This window comes from Myotis brandtii, unplaced genomic scaffold (genome assembly GCF_000412655.1).
Source record: "Myotis brandtii unplaced genomic scaffold, ASM41265v1 scaffold196, whole genome shotgun sequence".
Classification (NCBI taxonomy): Eukaryota; Metazoa; Chordata; class Mammalia; order Chiroptera; family Vespertilionidae; genus Myotis; species Myotis brandtii.
Window position 1 is genome coordinate 3,398,392 of NW_005357311.1, and position 14,549 is coordinate 3,412,940.

At 35.9% G+C, this 14,549-nt stretch overlaps 1 protein-coding gene across 10 annotated transcripts in view; it reads right to left on the reverse strand.

Annotated features, from left to right (window-relative positions):
- ANK3 (ankyrin 3, node of Ranvier (ankyrin G)) overlaps positions 1-14,549 on the reverse strand; it is a 465,310-nt gene that overhangs the window by 41,543 nt on the left and 409,218 nt on the right. For 7 of the 10 annotated variants that reach the window (XM_014538720.1, XM_014538719.1, XM_014538723.1 and 4 more), the window contains 8 exons: positions 6,876-7,087; positions 5,187-5,394; positions 4,050-4,146; positions 3,225-3,453; positions 2,450-2,575; positions 1,646-1,768; positions 1,191-1,217; positions 112-193 (listed from right to left, as the gene is read on the reverse strand). In XM_014538720.1, coding sequence (XP_014394206.1) covers positions 112-193; positions 1,191-1,217; positions 1,646-1,768; positions 2,450-2,575; positions 3,225-3,453; positions 4,050-4,146; positions 5,187-5,394; positions 6,876-7,087 — 1,104 coding nt within the window. The remainder of the gene's footprint in view (positions 1-111; positions 194-1,190; positions 1,218-1,645; positions 1,769-2,449; positions 2,576-3,224; positions 3,454-4,049; positions 4,147-5,186; positions 5,395-6,875; positions 7,088-14,549) is intronic. The other 3 variants (XM_014538725.1, XM_014538726.1, XM_014538724.1) reach the window with 1 other exon arrangement.

Consider the following 14,549-nt stretch of genomic DNA (forward strand, 5'->3'; position numbering starts at 1 on the left):
TTTTTCTTTTGCCATTGGGTTTTCAAATGACCCCCAAATTCTGACTGTATAGAAAAAATGTCTCTTCTTATAAAAATCTGCATAAATTAATAAATGTGTTAGAAAACTCACTCATTCCAGGCTCAGTCAAGTAGCTGTAGCGCTTACGTAAAGCTAAAGATGCAAAGCTCTGTCGTTTATCTGCTTTCTCGGCCTGAAAAGGAAAAACAAAGACTATGTCCAACATTTTTGTGACATTTCATAGTTTAGAAACATTTTGTAGGATGTTATGTTGATATCTTGTTTATCCTTATTTTTTCTTTGTATGGAATTTCCTCATTAAAATGTGATTCTAAAAACCCACTCAATGTCTCAAACAAATAGCCATCATTTAGCAAATATATGATCACCAACACAGCAGACTACAGGGAACTACAGATAAAAGACGAGAGTTACAGAGACTTCTGATGCTGAACAGTAAATTTTCCCCAATTAATTAGGCCTTAAAACACATATATCACAATGTGAGTACATTCCAGGAAAAAAGGCACACAAAGTTTCTTATTCTGATTACTGCTGTTGTTTCAGTGTGTTAACAGGCAGAAAGTATAGATGAGAAGATTAAAAACAGGTTAATGGTTTCATTAGGAATGTTACTGAGTCTTAAGGCTGCTGATTCTATAATTATGGAGGTGTGAGTTTTAAAAATCCTATTATCATCTAACTTGGAGAAATATTTGGAGATAACTTGAATAACTATATCCTTAAAAATGGCCAAGATACATTTCTTTAAGTAGAATATAAAATATTTATCAATAGCCATTGAGCACCTATTTTATATTATGTAAAACATAGGTTGATTCATATAATTAAATTTCATATATTACCCATGATCTTGATTTAAAAGTTATAACACAGTTGATACTAGGTGAAAATGTAGATTTTGATACATGCCAATTACATTTAAAAATGTTTAAAGGACTTGAGTTCAACTTTTTAAATTATTATTTGGATTATGATTTTACTGAATATACTCTTATGCATATGTGGATGAAGAATGAACTATTCTTTAAGAAAAATATATACCCTTTACTCACTTAAGCTAAAAAAAAAAATACGTTTCCCATACTTCGGCCTGCTGCAACTTCTTTTATACAGATTCAATTTCTATTCTATCTCTGATAGAGTAAAAGCAGAAGTGTTCATATTACCTCATCATCTTGATCTGACTCTGTCTCCTTTTCGTTCCAAGATGCATTGCAGAGACAAGGAATATTATAATGGACAGCAGAAAAGAATATCAGGATATGAAAAGGACTCGGTAGGAGCACAAAATGCAAGCTGATTTAGAAGGCAAAGCAAATCAAAAAAAGCCAACAAAATGTATCAAGAACAGTATATCCATGGCAAATTAATGTGTGATGCCCTTTAATCATAAAAATCTATGAACTACCAGCAGAAGCAGAAGCAATAAACAGAGGACTCCATCATACAAACCATAAGAATCTGACACCACAGTAACGAGACTTAGTCTACACAGAGACCAATAGAACTTGAGTTTCAAGAGCTTTAATCATGTTACATAGCATTCCTTAATTGCATACCAATGGCCCACTTCTTCAAGACCAGGGAAAGAAAGTGAAAATAAACCAATACCAAAAGATACCTTTTTATGTGCTGGCAGAGTGATATTTAAGTTGCAGACAGCTGTTTGAGGCAGTCCTTTTGTTGTCTTTGGTTCTTTCAGAAAAGACAGACGACCACAGGGCTCTTGGCTGGTGTCTCTAATCTAGAAGAATTTAAGAATTTATGTAGCTGACAGTTGTAGAAATAGACTTTTCTAAGGAATCCTGTCTTTATAAGAGTCAAGCATGTTTATTTTATGGAGACCTTCAAGAGGCAGGAAAATAAAGAGAAAAGATGATAACAATTACATGGCCACCGAGGTGGTCACATTTAAACTCAGCAAGATTTAGGATGTCCCATTCCAAGTCTAAACAGGATTGTTGTGTCTGGGTTCCATGCATTTTCTTCCTGTCTCATAATTTCTTTTTCTCAAATCCTCAGTCTTAGCAACACGAATAACAGCAAATAATAATGACAGTAAAATCATCGTCCTATATCCTTCTGTTCGCTGAGGAAAAAGCTTCTCCAAGAAGGTCAGAAATGAAGGTGAAGCTTGAGTTCTGACTTTCACTTTCATCCATTATTTGATTACTGAGCAATAACTAGCTATGAGGCATTTTATTATACTGGAGTGTTTGGTCTCACAAACATTTGCTTGACTATTTAGCTGTTGAAAAGGTAAGGACTTTTAAAACTAATTATAAAGCTTTCCTATCTGGAAAGTACACTCAGGTAGAACCAAGACAAAATCTGACCTTGTTCATATGACTTCAAGTTTGGTGGAATATTTCAAACAGAATAAGTGATTAGGACATTCACAGAATCGCTGCTGATGAGGACTTACCTTGATGGAAAATGGCAGTCTATTTTCTTTGAAAGCATAAAAGTTAAAAACAAGTTGCTGTCCTCCTTTGGTCAGTGGAGCCAGATTTCCATAACAATCAACATAAATAGGTTTTCCTTCCAGAACCTTTTAGAGTAAAAGAAATACACAATTTAATATTAACTTTAATTAAAAGAATTTTGAGATTTTTAAGTCACATTAACATTAACTGAATGACATGTTTCTATGTCACATTTGTTTCCTTACTGGGGCATTACTTCTATAGTCCTATTTGCCACAAAATTAACTGTTTGGGCTCACAATTCAATAATTGTGACTGGAAACTGTATTATGGACTCGTATAAGACAAAATCATATATTTCTATTCTAGCAACTTTAAACATGTTTGAGAAAGTATCTGACATCAATCACTTGTTCAGATAGACTTTGAAAACTTGTTCCAGTTTTTTTACTCTTATCTGATATCTGGGTTTGAAAAAGCAAAATCATGGTAATGTGTACAGACAGTGACCATAAAAATAAGATAATTCAAGTAGCTACAGGAAAATGGAAACCATGACTTAGATTCATTAGTGCTATTTTTTTAACCAACTAAGATAACCTTGACAACATTTAAAATAATTTGAGAATGAATCTATATTGTATTCTTAAAACAAAAACTAAAATCAATAATATACTTGATATTTATAGTGAGCACTATTATGGTCTCAAAATAAAACTTCAAAACTTCGTATCTGGGGGATATAATTGAATGAACTTGTTCTGAACAAGGTACCTCAATATCTTTGCTTCTTGCAACTTCCTCAAAATTCTCTTGCTGCTCTAAAGTTTTGTCCACTTTGTCATCTGTCATGCAGAAACACCGCAGGGAGGATTCCACAGGATCATTCATTTTGGCAAAAACAACAAACTTGGCCATATATGGAACACATATTAATTCTCTGTACAGTTGCGTGGCTAACCCCACAGTTTCTAAAACTTGATGGCAGTCTGCAAGCCAAAATCTGATAGAAACAAAGCCAAACCAAAACAGAACAAAATGTAAGTATGGAAATGAAGTGACTTAAACGCCAAATCTTAAAAAAAAAATTCACCATTAAAAAATCAGAGTATAAAGGGAACTAAATTAAAACATTGACTTGTGCATCTAAACAAACAGCAGGATGTTTGCTGCTTATCAAACAGAGAAAATGCTAAGATCCTCGTTCTCTTTCTTTCCCATAAAATTCTTGTTTCCCTCTAACACATACCCATATATGGTAAGACACTTCCTTTCTACTCCTGTTTTAAGAGTTTTTAATCTATAACTTTACAATTGGAAGGAGCATGAATTTTATGAGAGAAAACTCCTATCAGTATTTATAAATTAAAGTTGCTAAGAAATTTTACTAGAAGAATCCAGTCTAGTACCTTATAGCTTCCTACGAAAACTGGGCTAAATGACTTATCACAGTGAATTTTAAATTTCTAAGTTAGATCCAACTTAACTATCAAAACTGTAAAAAAATAACCATACTGGCATTGAGCACAACAATTTTTACTTTCCAAAAGCTAATAAAACTAATTCCTTATTGCTTTTTGGAATCCTTTATTTCCATACCTGGCTGAAACATTGGTTGTAAAAGAGACACAATCCTTTATAAACGTCAAAGGAGTAGTTCCTGTGATGTCTTCCCACTGAGCCGGTGAGGTGCCCCCTAAGAGAACAGCAGCAGATATGGCAACTTTATTAACAGACATGCTCCTTCTAATATTTGCATCATTATCCTGTTCTTCACGGTTTGCCAGTAGCTTGCAAAACTTCAACACTTTCAATGAATGACATGTACTAAAGGTTGTTTTCTTCTCGACTCTCCTTTTATCCATTTGCAGGCTATTTGCCAGTAGCTTGCAAAACTTCAACACTTTCAATTAATGACATGTACTAAAGGTTTTCTTCTCGACTCTCCTTTTATCCATTTGCAGGCTTATTGTGACTTCCTTGTAAGATATTATTCAATTTTTTAAAAATTACTTTTCTGTTTGTCCGGGTATTAATGAATGGCTTGAAATTGGGATAACCAATCTATAAGTGGATTTTACAAGTGTACTTTATAAGTGCCAAGATTTATTGTTTCAGATAGACAATCTATTATTTTTTTAATTTTTAAAAAGGCAGTAACCATCAAGAAAGTTAAGAAGCAACTTATTTGTACTAGCTGAATCATATAATTTACCAGGGACTAAGGGTGAATCAGCCATTAAAATTATTCTTAAAAACAAAACAAACAAAAAAAAACGCAGTCTATCTTAATCTTGGGATTTTCAGTTAAAAATCACATTAGGTTGATCAAATGAGGAATCGAGCTCTGGATTCCAGGTGCTTCTCATAAAACATGTACTCCCGAAGTCCTTCAGTTTCCTGCAGTCTAAAGGGTGATGCTAGGTCCACCACCTCTGCCTAGGTCACTGAGAGATCACCTAGATGCCCCAGCAGATGCAATAGTATATCAATCACCTTAAGAGGGCGCTATTGTTAATATGAAATTTAGTAGGAAAAATGTTAATTTTAAATGATATCAACATCTTAAAGAAATTATTGGAGGGATAATAGAAATGAGGTGATGGACAAGTAAAATGTTTTATTCTTTTTTTTTCTCTTATAATGTTGGCATGGGCATTTCAAAGGCTTTGTTTTCTTACAGAATCACTGCAAATGCTAGCATCAACAGCAGGTACAGCAACAACATAACCAAACCTGTAATGCTACAGAGAAGACGCAGATTGGGTGTGGCGTCCCCCTTGTACCCGTTGGATACGCCTTCTCCCGAGGGCGGGGGCACCGGAATGGTCATTGTGATCGGTTTATGGAATTTCCTTCTTCTTGGTTCCACAGTGACAATTGGGCTAAATGTTGCTTTGTTTCCAAGGATCTTTTTCACAATTTCATCTGGAACAGGCTGAGCCTAGAGTCAAAAAAAGAACCTTAAGTGAAAGTGGCCATTTTTTTTTAATCTCATTGGAAAGTTGACTTTTTAAGTGAAGAGGAAATAACCAAAAACACACAACCAATAAATGTCTTTTTCTTCATGCATTCACATTATTTCAAGAAGGCGTAAAACAACAACAAACAAACAAAACAAACCCCAAATAACCCAACACTGTAGCAGGAACACGTCAGCCCAAATGTTGCCCCAACGTAACAGACAGCGTGGGCTTGTGTGACAGAGAGGGAATCCAGTCTCACAGCAGAGAAGCATCCTAGCCTAATCTAAACTAACAGACAACAAATACCGTGTCTAATATATTTAAAAACCTATGTGGGACATTCAGTAAAACATGACAAAAGCAACTTGCACCCATGTAAAAATTGAGGTTTTTCAGAGTGGTAACAAAAAGGAAAAAAATCATGATTGCAAAGGATTTCAGATCTATTCTTCCAAACTGAAATTCTTCCTTTTGGTCTCTTTGCTACTGAATATTTATATGGGAGAGAGCTGAAGGGCACTTCATGCCAGTGAAATGGAAGGTGGTCTCTTTAGCTAGGTGTTTACTGAAGGCCTTCCCAGGACTTAGAGTGCTCAGCTCTAAAAACCCAACTCCTTGGGCATGAGAGGCAACTGTCAGTTAAATATTTTAAATACTCTATTAATTAACAACACAAATTAAGTTATTTCAGGCTATTTTCCTTAGTAAGAAAAAAAAAATACCGGTTAAGTACTGGTTCGGCCTAACTGAAATGTATAAATACATGAAAGACCTCCGTTGCCAAAATTTCCAGTCAGCTTTCCAAACCCAAACGAGTTCCAACTGGTTTGGATAAAGCCCTGCATTTACGATTTTACTTAAACCAAAATTTGAAAGCTTGCAAGTTTCACTACTGCTGGTTTTTATGATGTGGCATGTCATAAACCAAGTCAAATATGGGTTGTTTCTTTAATGGTCCATGTACCCTTTGGTGCTTCTGTTGCTCCACATACTGAGACCAATAACCTATGGTTAAAAAAAAGCGACCTCTCATCAGAAACCAGGTGATACTTTTATATGGGAAAACCCTAAAATATGTAACTTATTTCATAAGCCACTAAGCTAATTTTTAATTAATGTTTTTCATTTGAAATGGGTTAATGATTCTCCCAAATGGCCTCATGCTTTCATCAGCAATATGAGAGGGAATCCACTGAGAGTTATGACAGTTGTTCCCAGAGTGGCACATGCTCCCCACCCTCTGTATCAGTGGTTCTCAACCTTCTGACCCTTTAAATACAGTTCCTCATGTTGTGACCCAACCATAAAATTATTTTCGTGGCTACTTCATAACTGTAATGTTGCTACTGTTATGAATCGTAATGTAAATATCTGATCTGCAGGATGGTCTTAGGCGACCCACAGGTTGAGAACCGCTGCTCTGTATGATCCCAGGAGGAGAACCTTGTGTGAACGTTACCTGGAGGCCCACTCGGATTCTTTTGGTCAAAGCGCCCTCAGGGAAAGAAGCCTGGACCAGGGGCACAGTGGTGCTGCTCAGAATTCCACCTTCAGGACCAATCTGGTTGCTTTCCTGCTTAATCCGTGAAACTACTGCAAAATACTGGGGGAAATCCTTCGTGATAATCCTGCAGATTCGCTTTTTCCCTAACTCTTCTGGACTATCAAGTTCTGAAAAGACGAATGAAGAAAGCCATGAGAATAAGCCTGCTTCCACAAGAAAGACAAATGAATGAAGAAAGCCATGAGAATAAGCCTGCTTCCACAATACCTTGAGGCAAATGGATGTCCAATTTTGATAGTTAAAATTACTTATATTCAGTAATCTAAATAGAGGGTTTTTTTTTTTTTAATATATATTTTTATTGCTTAAATCGGATATGCAATTTTGATCGTTAAAATTACTTATATTCAGTAATCTAAATAGAGGGGTTTTTTTAATGATAAAGAGAAAACTACAGTTATCCTGAAATTATAACAAGCTTTGCAAAACTATTATAAAAATATTCACATACAGTACTTGAAAAGAAGAAGAACAAAATCTTCAAAAATGGGCATTTTACCATATTCGGACAAACTTCTACTCTTCAAAAAGGGACAGTTGATTCTGTGATTATTTATACATAATCTTCCCCTCAAGTTGCCAAAAGTAAGAATGAGTCAGAAAAAGTAAGGCCCCATAAGAAAGTGAATAAGGACGTAAGTATGTCTGAAAGGCTCTAGAATTTTGTTTGAAAAACTCTTGAAAATATTTTTAAATTACCCAAATGATTAGTAACATCACCACCAATGGTCCTCCCACATCAAACTCAACCAGTCACACATGAACACATCTTTTTCCTTCCTGTCCACCTCCAACCCTCCTCCTTCCCCTATAGTCCTAACTCCCGGAAAGGGTTTACTGTTTGTTCAGTCCTCTAGTTTAATAGCTTTGACTCACTTTCCTCTGTACTTTACATGTAAAGGTCAAAGTCCAGTTGGTTCTTCATGTTTCAGAAATGGCTTCCTATCCTGTCACCCCCATGTTCAGGCTTTTGCCTAATTACTGAGACCACCTCCTAGCCACCTTCCTGCCGCTTGTATCTCCTTACTCCAGTCCATTCCACCCAGCCACAGGCATGTTCTTTCAAAAGTCAGTACATGAGGTGGACATATATGTTGTAATATGTACTTCTCTCTCCAAGGCGTATTACAGTCACAAAAAGTATAAAAAGTGACTAATCACATCTTTACACGTCAATGTATACATTCATATAATATATGTAAAAATTAGGGAAGGGGAAAAAAGAGGAATATTATAATATTATAATGAATGTATAGACATGCAATATTACTTGGGTAATTATTCTAACATGCTAGTGTTAATATAACAATATAATATATACAAACAACAGACTATTAATGTTTTAAAGTAAATTCAGCGCAAGTACATTTTTTTCTCTATTTCTTGCTTTAAAAAAGGAAAGTGAAACACAATAGTGAAATGACCTTAGCTGAAAGTTTGAAATCAGGTAACTAAAGACCCAGCTGGCTAACAGTTGCCAAGAGGGAATGAAAAGGCTCTGACACTCAGTTAAATTACATTAAATTAGATGATGTTTGATATTGAGGCCTGGCACATAGTAAGTGTTCAATTCATATCCACTGAACAGAGGCATCAATTGGGAATTAATGAGACTCACACTTTTCATACCAAACATCTGGAATAATTCTTTAAAATATTGCTCTAAAATAGATGTAGTAGTGGAGACTGGTTGTTATTTTAATAGTTTTTTAAAATTAAAATATCATTATGTGAAAAAGTGGCTCTAGTCTTCCTGTTTTTTAAAAACACAATAAAATCTATGTCCATGTGTTTATAACTCAGAAATTAGTTTACTTACTGGATGTTTACCCGAACGGAATTAAAAACTCACGAGAATATAAAACTTCTAAAAATTCTGTGATATAATATAAAAAGGTATACTGTGGTCCCCCGTTATCTGTGGGGGATATGTTTCATGACCCTTTTCCTATTCATACATACCTATGATAAAGTTTAATTTATAAATCAGACATAATTAGAGATTAACAATAATAACTAATAATAAAGTAGAACAATTAACAACATACTGTAATAAAACTTATGTGAATGTGGTCTCTCTCTGGTAACCAATCTGATAACCAAGACGGCTACTAAGTGACTAACGGGTGGACAGCTTGGATGCCCTGGACAAAGGGATGATTCACATTCATGGTGGGACAGGGTGAGATTTCCTCACACTACACCAGGGGTCCTCAAACTTTTTAAACAGGGGGCCAGTTCACTGTCCCTCAGACCGTTGGAGGGCTGGACTATAGTTTAAAAAAAACATATGAACAAATTCCTATGCACACTGCACATATCTTATTTTGAAGTAAAAAAACAAAACGGGAACAAATACAATATTTGTATTTGCATGTGGCCCGTGGGCCGTAGTTTGAGGACCTCTGCACTACACAGAATGGCGTGCAATTTAAAACTTATGAACTGTTTATATCTGGAATTTCCCATTTAATATTTTAGGATTGCAGTTGACTGCAGGTAGCTGACACTGCAAAGCGAAACCATGGATAAGGGGGGATTCTTATTATCAGAAAAGTTAGATTTCCAGGCAAATAGTCATAAAGTCTGATCATGTGAAAATGGAACATCAAAGTTCTTTCCATTCAGATTTTTAAATGCTCTATTACTTAGGCCAGAAGTAGGAATTACCAAGAATCTTTGCTTTGCTCCCACCCTTTACATGCAGATATACACCCTAACAATTATCTGCAGCACAAATGCGATGCCTGAATCACATTCATACCCACAGAGAAGCCAGCTCCGAGTGCAGTGTACCCCCAATAGCCAGGTCCTAAGCAACACCCGGGGTACATATTAAAAGCACAGATTCCTAGGTTTCTCTTGTGGAGATTCTGACTTGGTCGGCCAGGGGTGGAACCCAAAAATCTGCTTTTAACATTCAATCCCGGCGACTATGACTTGACTGACACATTAGGGAAGCAAGGTCTTGTAGACTCTCACCCTGCACGTCTCTTTGCAAATTCAGAACTCAAAGATTAAAAACATGACAACAAGATCCTATAAAAAATTCAAGGATGGTTCAATACGAGAAGAGCTTATAGGACAATAATAAATACCCATTACTTTTAAATGTTTTTTTAAAACATATAATAAACCACCCCAAAGCAATAGAATTAAAGGATCAAGGGGTATAAATATCCAGAGCTTCTACCTTTTATGTTGATTCATAAAGCCATAGAATATGAAAGGATCCTCCTTCCTCTTTTTCATCTGTTACTAGTAAAGTTTTCACCCCCCCCCCCCAAAAAAAAAAGATTAAAGGGAAAAGACAGAGGTGAGTTCTGAAGTACGTAGTTCTGGCTAGGAGGAAGGCTAATAAAGCATATGGTAGAGTAGGGGTCTAACTTGCAAAAGGTTTAGTGACTTGCCCAAGTTGACTTTGCTGGTCTGCTTTAGGGCTGAAAGTAGAAACTAGGTCTAGAAACAGGGTTGGGGAGAAGGCGTGAAGTCATATAGACATGTTGATAAATGGATGGATGAATAAGGGGTAGATTTGCAAAATCCCTGGTCCAAAAGGTGACATGCTTTGTTATTGGCCCACTGTATGAGCAGAAAGACTTTACTTAGTACCGTGGCACTTTCTGCCGCAAAACACATAGAAGCCAATGTTCTACAGCTTTCTTGCCTCACTGATTAATGATAAATTTCTTAAACACCTTGTAACTCATTTAGTTAGTTCCCATATTTGTAAAAGGTGGGACAGTGTTCTCTGCCACTGAGGTTTTAGAACAGAGCAGTAAGGATTATAAGATGCTTTTCACATATGGACAGTTATGGAGATCATAATACACTGAAGCATAAATGACAGAATTGAATTCATGTTCCCACTAAATGAGTTAGTCTTAAAGCTTTTGAATTATCATCAGATCAATTTTGCCTTACTCTTACATACACATGATTAAATGTCTCGATAATTTCTGGTTAGGCGTAAGTTCTACTCAGTTTGCTCCTCTAAGAATGAAATATCTGCTATGGAAGGGCAGGGGAAAAGATGAAACTTAGAAGGTTGGAATTAGAAAGGACAAGCTAACTAGTTTTGCATGTCTACAGTGTATACATCTGAATTGCTATCATTTTCATTTCATTCCATTTTTTAAAAATATTTTCAATTACAGAAAACGAAATATCAGAGAAATTGAGGGAAATGAAGGAAATAAAAGATAAATCTATAATAGTCAACTCAAGCTACAGAATATATGGAACTTGTAATAAATTCAATGAAATATTTCAGAAAATTACAGACATTTCTTTGGAATTAAAATTCAGCTCCATCTGAATAATGCAACTTTTGTACCAAGCCCACCCAAGATGTTACAGGGGAAAAAACAATAACTCAAGTTGTAATTTGATCCTTCTTCCTCAAAGTAAAGATGATAGGAATCTTTTCAATTTTTTTCAACTTTTAAAATAATTAGAGATTCATGGAAAGTTGCAAGGACAGTACAGAGAGGTCTCATACAGCACTTTCAGTAGTTTAACTCATATTCTTATTCAATTCTGGTATCTGCTTCATGTCTGTCTGGATCAGCATTACTTTGTATCTTTACCCAAGGTGGGACCTTCTTTGTTATTCATATGTGCACATGCATGAAGTGCTAATGACGCAGAATGTGTGGGAAAATGATATACTTGTTTGTTTTTCTCTCCAGTTTTAACAATCCATATAATTTCTGACAATCATATACCTTAAAATTAGAAAACTAATTGTGCCATTCCCCTGTCTCCTAGACCTCCTCTCCCTATTTGGTTGTGCATTCCTTCCTTTAAGTAGTTGCTTTTTCTCTTGGGTCTGGGACTCAGAATGAATTATCACCAAAAGTGGGTGCATACGCCTGGAGACAAATCATTTCTCCACTCATTCAACAAATTATGATGAAGTGACAACACTGTGCCAAGAGCTGTTATCTGCACTGAGCATAAAGGCTGTCCACACGTCAGAGCCAGTCCTGCCCTCATGGACTTTACCGTCCACCAAGGAAGATAGCAAAGTTCAAAACTCCTTGTTACAGAAGAAGACAGGCCGGGTGCTGTGTATTACCAGGTGGATCTAACTCAGTCTGGGCTTTAGGGAAGACTTTCTGGAAGAGGAGACACGAGGGCCAAGTCCATATTACGTTATGGTTTAGTTAATAGCTTTTGGTATGTTTTTTTTTTTTTTGCACGCTTACCACAATCTTGATTTAAGTTCAAGTTTTTACTTTTTCTCCAGAATGTTTCAAGAGTGTTAATAGATTTCTCCAATAGATGGTGCTGTGAACAACATAAAGCTACAGATTTCACCTGTCATTGCTCAACTGCTTCTACTACCTAACTGGACACTTTAAGACAGCCGTGGGCAAACTACGGCCCGTTTGAAATGAATAAAACTAAAAAAAAAAGACCGTACCCTTTTATGTAATGATGTTTGCTTTGAATTTATATTACCCTCGAGTCAAAAAGTTTGCCCACCCCTGCTTTAAGATCACTATTTGTCTCAGGGCTGATAAATTAAAAACAAGTAAGTTTGCTTCACTGAAATGAAGCAAAGTTGCAATTTTTAACTGAGAAGTCTGTTTCTAAAATATTGTTGATATAGTTAGATAAAAAATCACAGAAAATTTATTTTCTGTTATGTAACATTATAAGTATCAATTTTCCTTTCCTGACTCCAATTCCAATAGTTTAATTTATTAAATCTAAAAAGTAGTATCTTCAAATCTCATTTGCTCTCATCTGAAACTTAAGCAATCACAACAAGGGAGAGAGTATTTTCCTAGCATTATAACATTGTTTGGAGTTTAGGAACATTTTGTTCCAATACAGTGACTGAGATTTTAAAATCATAGCATAATTCATATATCCCCAAAGCATTCTTGTGATACTTAGGTAGCAATGATTTTGATTTTAAAACCTAATGGTACTGTGAAACAAAGTCTACACACTGTCCAGAGAAGCGCTGCCCAAAAGAAATATAATGCAAGCCACATATGTAAATATCTAAATGTTCTTATAGAAACACTAAAAAGTAAACAGGTACAGGTGAAATTAATTTTAACAATGTTATATTTAGGCCAGTATTTCTGAAATATTACCATTTCAACATGTAACCAACATAAACATTTTTAATGAGATATACAGGCTGTCCCCCCAAAAATGTATACATACTGTAACAGCTGATAGCTCAATTTTGAAAATGAAATGTATTTTAATAAACACTGGCTTTATAATTATTCAGTGTGTGTATACATTTTTTGGGACACTCAATAAGTCTACTTTTGGAGGTGTACTAAATCTTTGTATATCATGTATTTTACATTCATAGCATCCATATCTCAATTTGTACAAACCCCATTTCAAGTGCTCTATAACCACACGTAGCTAGTGGCTACTGTATTGGATAGTGCAGGACTCAGTGTGTCTCATCAATTTTTAAGTTAAGACCTCTATGGAGGAAGAATTCTTCCACCAATCAAATACTCCCAGGTCCAGCATAACTGCAAACTACAAAACACCCCTTGGGTCTGGCTTTGGAGGCACAATTTTAAACATGTGTAAATGAACTTTGTGGGTTTAATTAAAGTAAGGTTTTAATTAAACTTATGAAGTGGGTTTAATCTGGTACACTGTAAAGAGTTTTTTTGGAAAGCAGAATGAGTATTCTCTGTTTTGCGGTATCTTTTTCTCTGCTGAGAAAACACGAATTGACAAGTGCTAGAACAAGATCTGTGTCCGCTGCCCGAGAGAAAAGTTACTCCTGCCACATGATACCTTGTTGGTAACAGCAGGCTCTTCACACCCAGACCAACTGTCCTGTGTCATTCTAGCCTCTTACTAGAATAGAGCCTTGCTGACACACCCCCTTCATTAGCATAACCACGGAGGCTCTAGTCTCACAGGCTTGCACCTTATTTTGCAATGACAACATCCTTTTGAGTCATACATGAACTAAGAGGGTTACTTGGTTAGTAATGGAACATTTACATAGCAGCTGACCTTTAGGTAGCATTTTTGTTCCCCACAAAGTAGTTTCATAGGCATCCTTCATTTGAAAACATACAAAGGCAAAGGAGTAATGTAGAAAAACAACTCGAGTTGAGTCAGAAGTCCGGATTTTGGAAGTCTCCACCTATTTATTTGCTATTTCCTGAGTGGGTGGTGGTGATGGGACGAGTGTCACCACCATCAACTGTTTTCCAGGGCTTCCACTGGCCCTAGTGGTGTCTGTGTAATTTAGAAAAGGGTGCCCACTTGGGAGGGACATAGTGTGGAAGGTAACATGAAACCTCCCACACTATGCTTATACTTCTCCTCCTGAGAAAACTTTGACTAGTTGGACTTGAAAGGAAAAAGAAGGGTTGCTTTTTATGCTTTTAGAGCTAGATTGATTTTTCTTTCTGCCTGTTTTTACAGGGGTTGGGGGGTGTCCCAATAAAAATGAAGAAACTTTGAGAACAGAAGAATGGCGGTAAGTGGGGCTTGAGCTGGGTATGAAATCTGAAGAATGGAGGTTCAGTTATAAAAGGTGTGTAGTGGATCTTCATAATTATT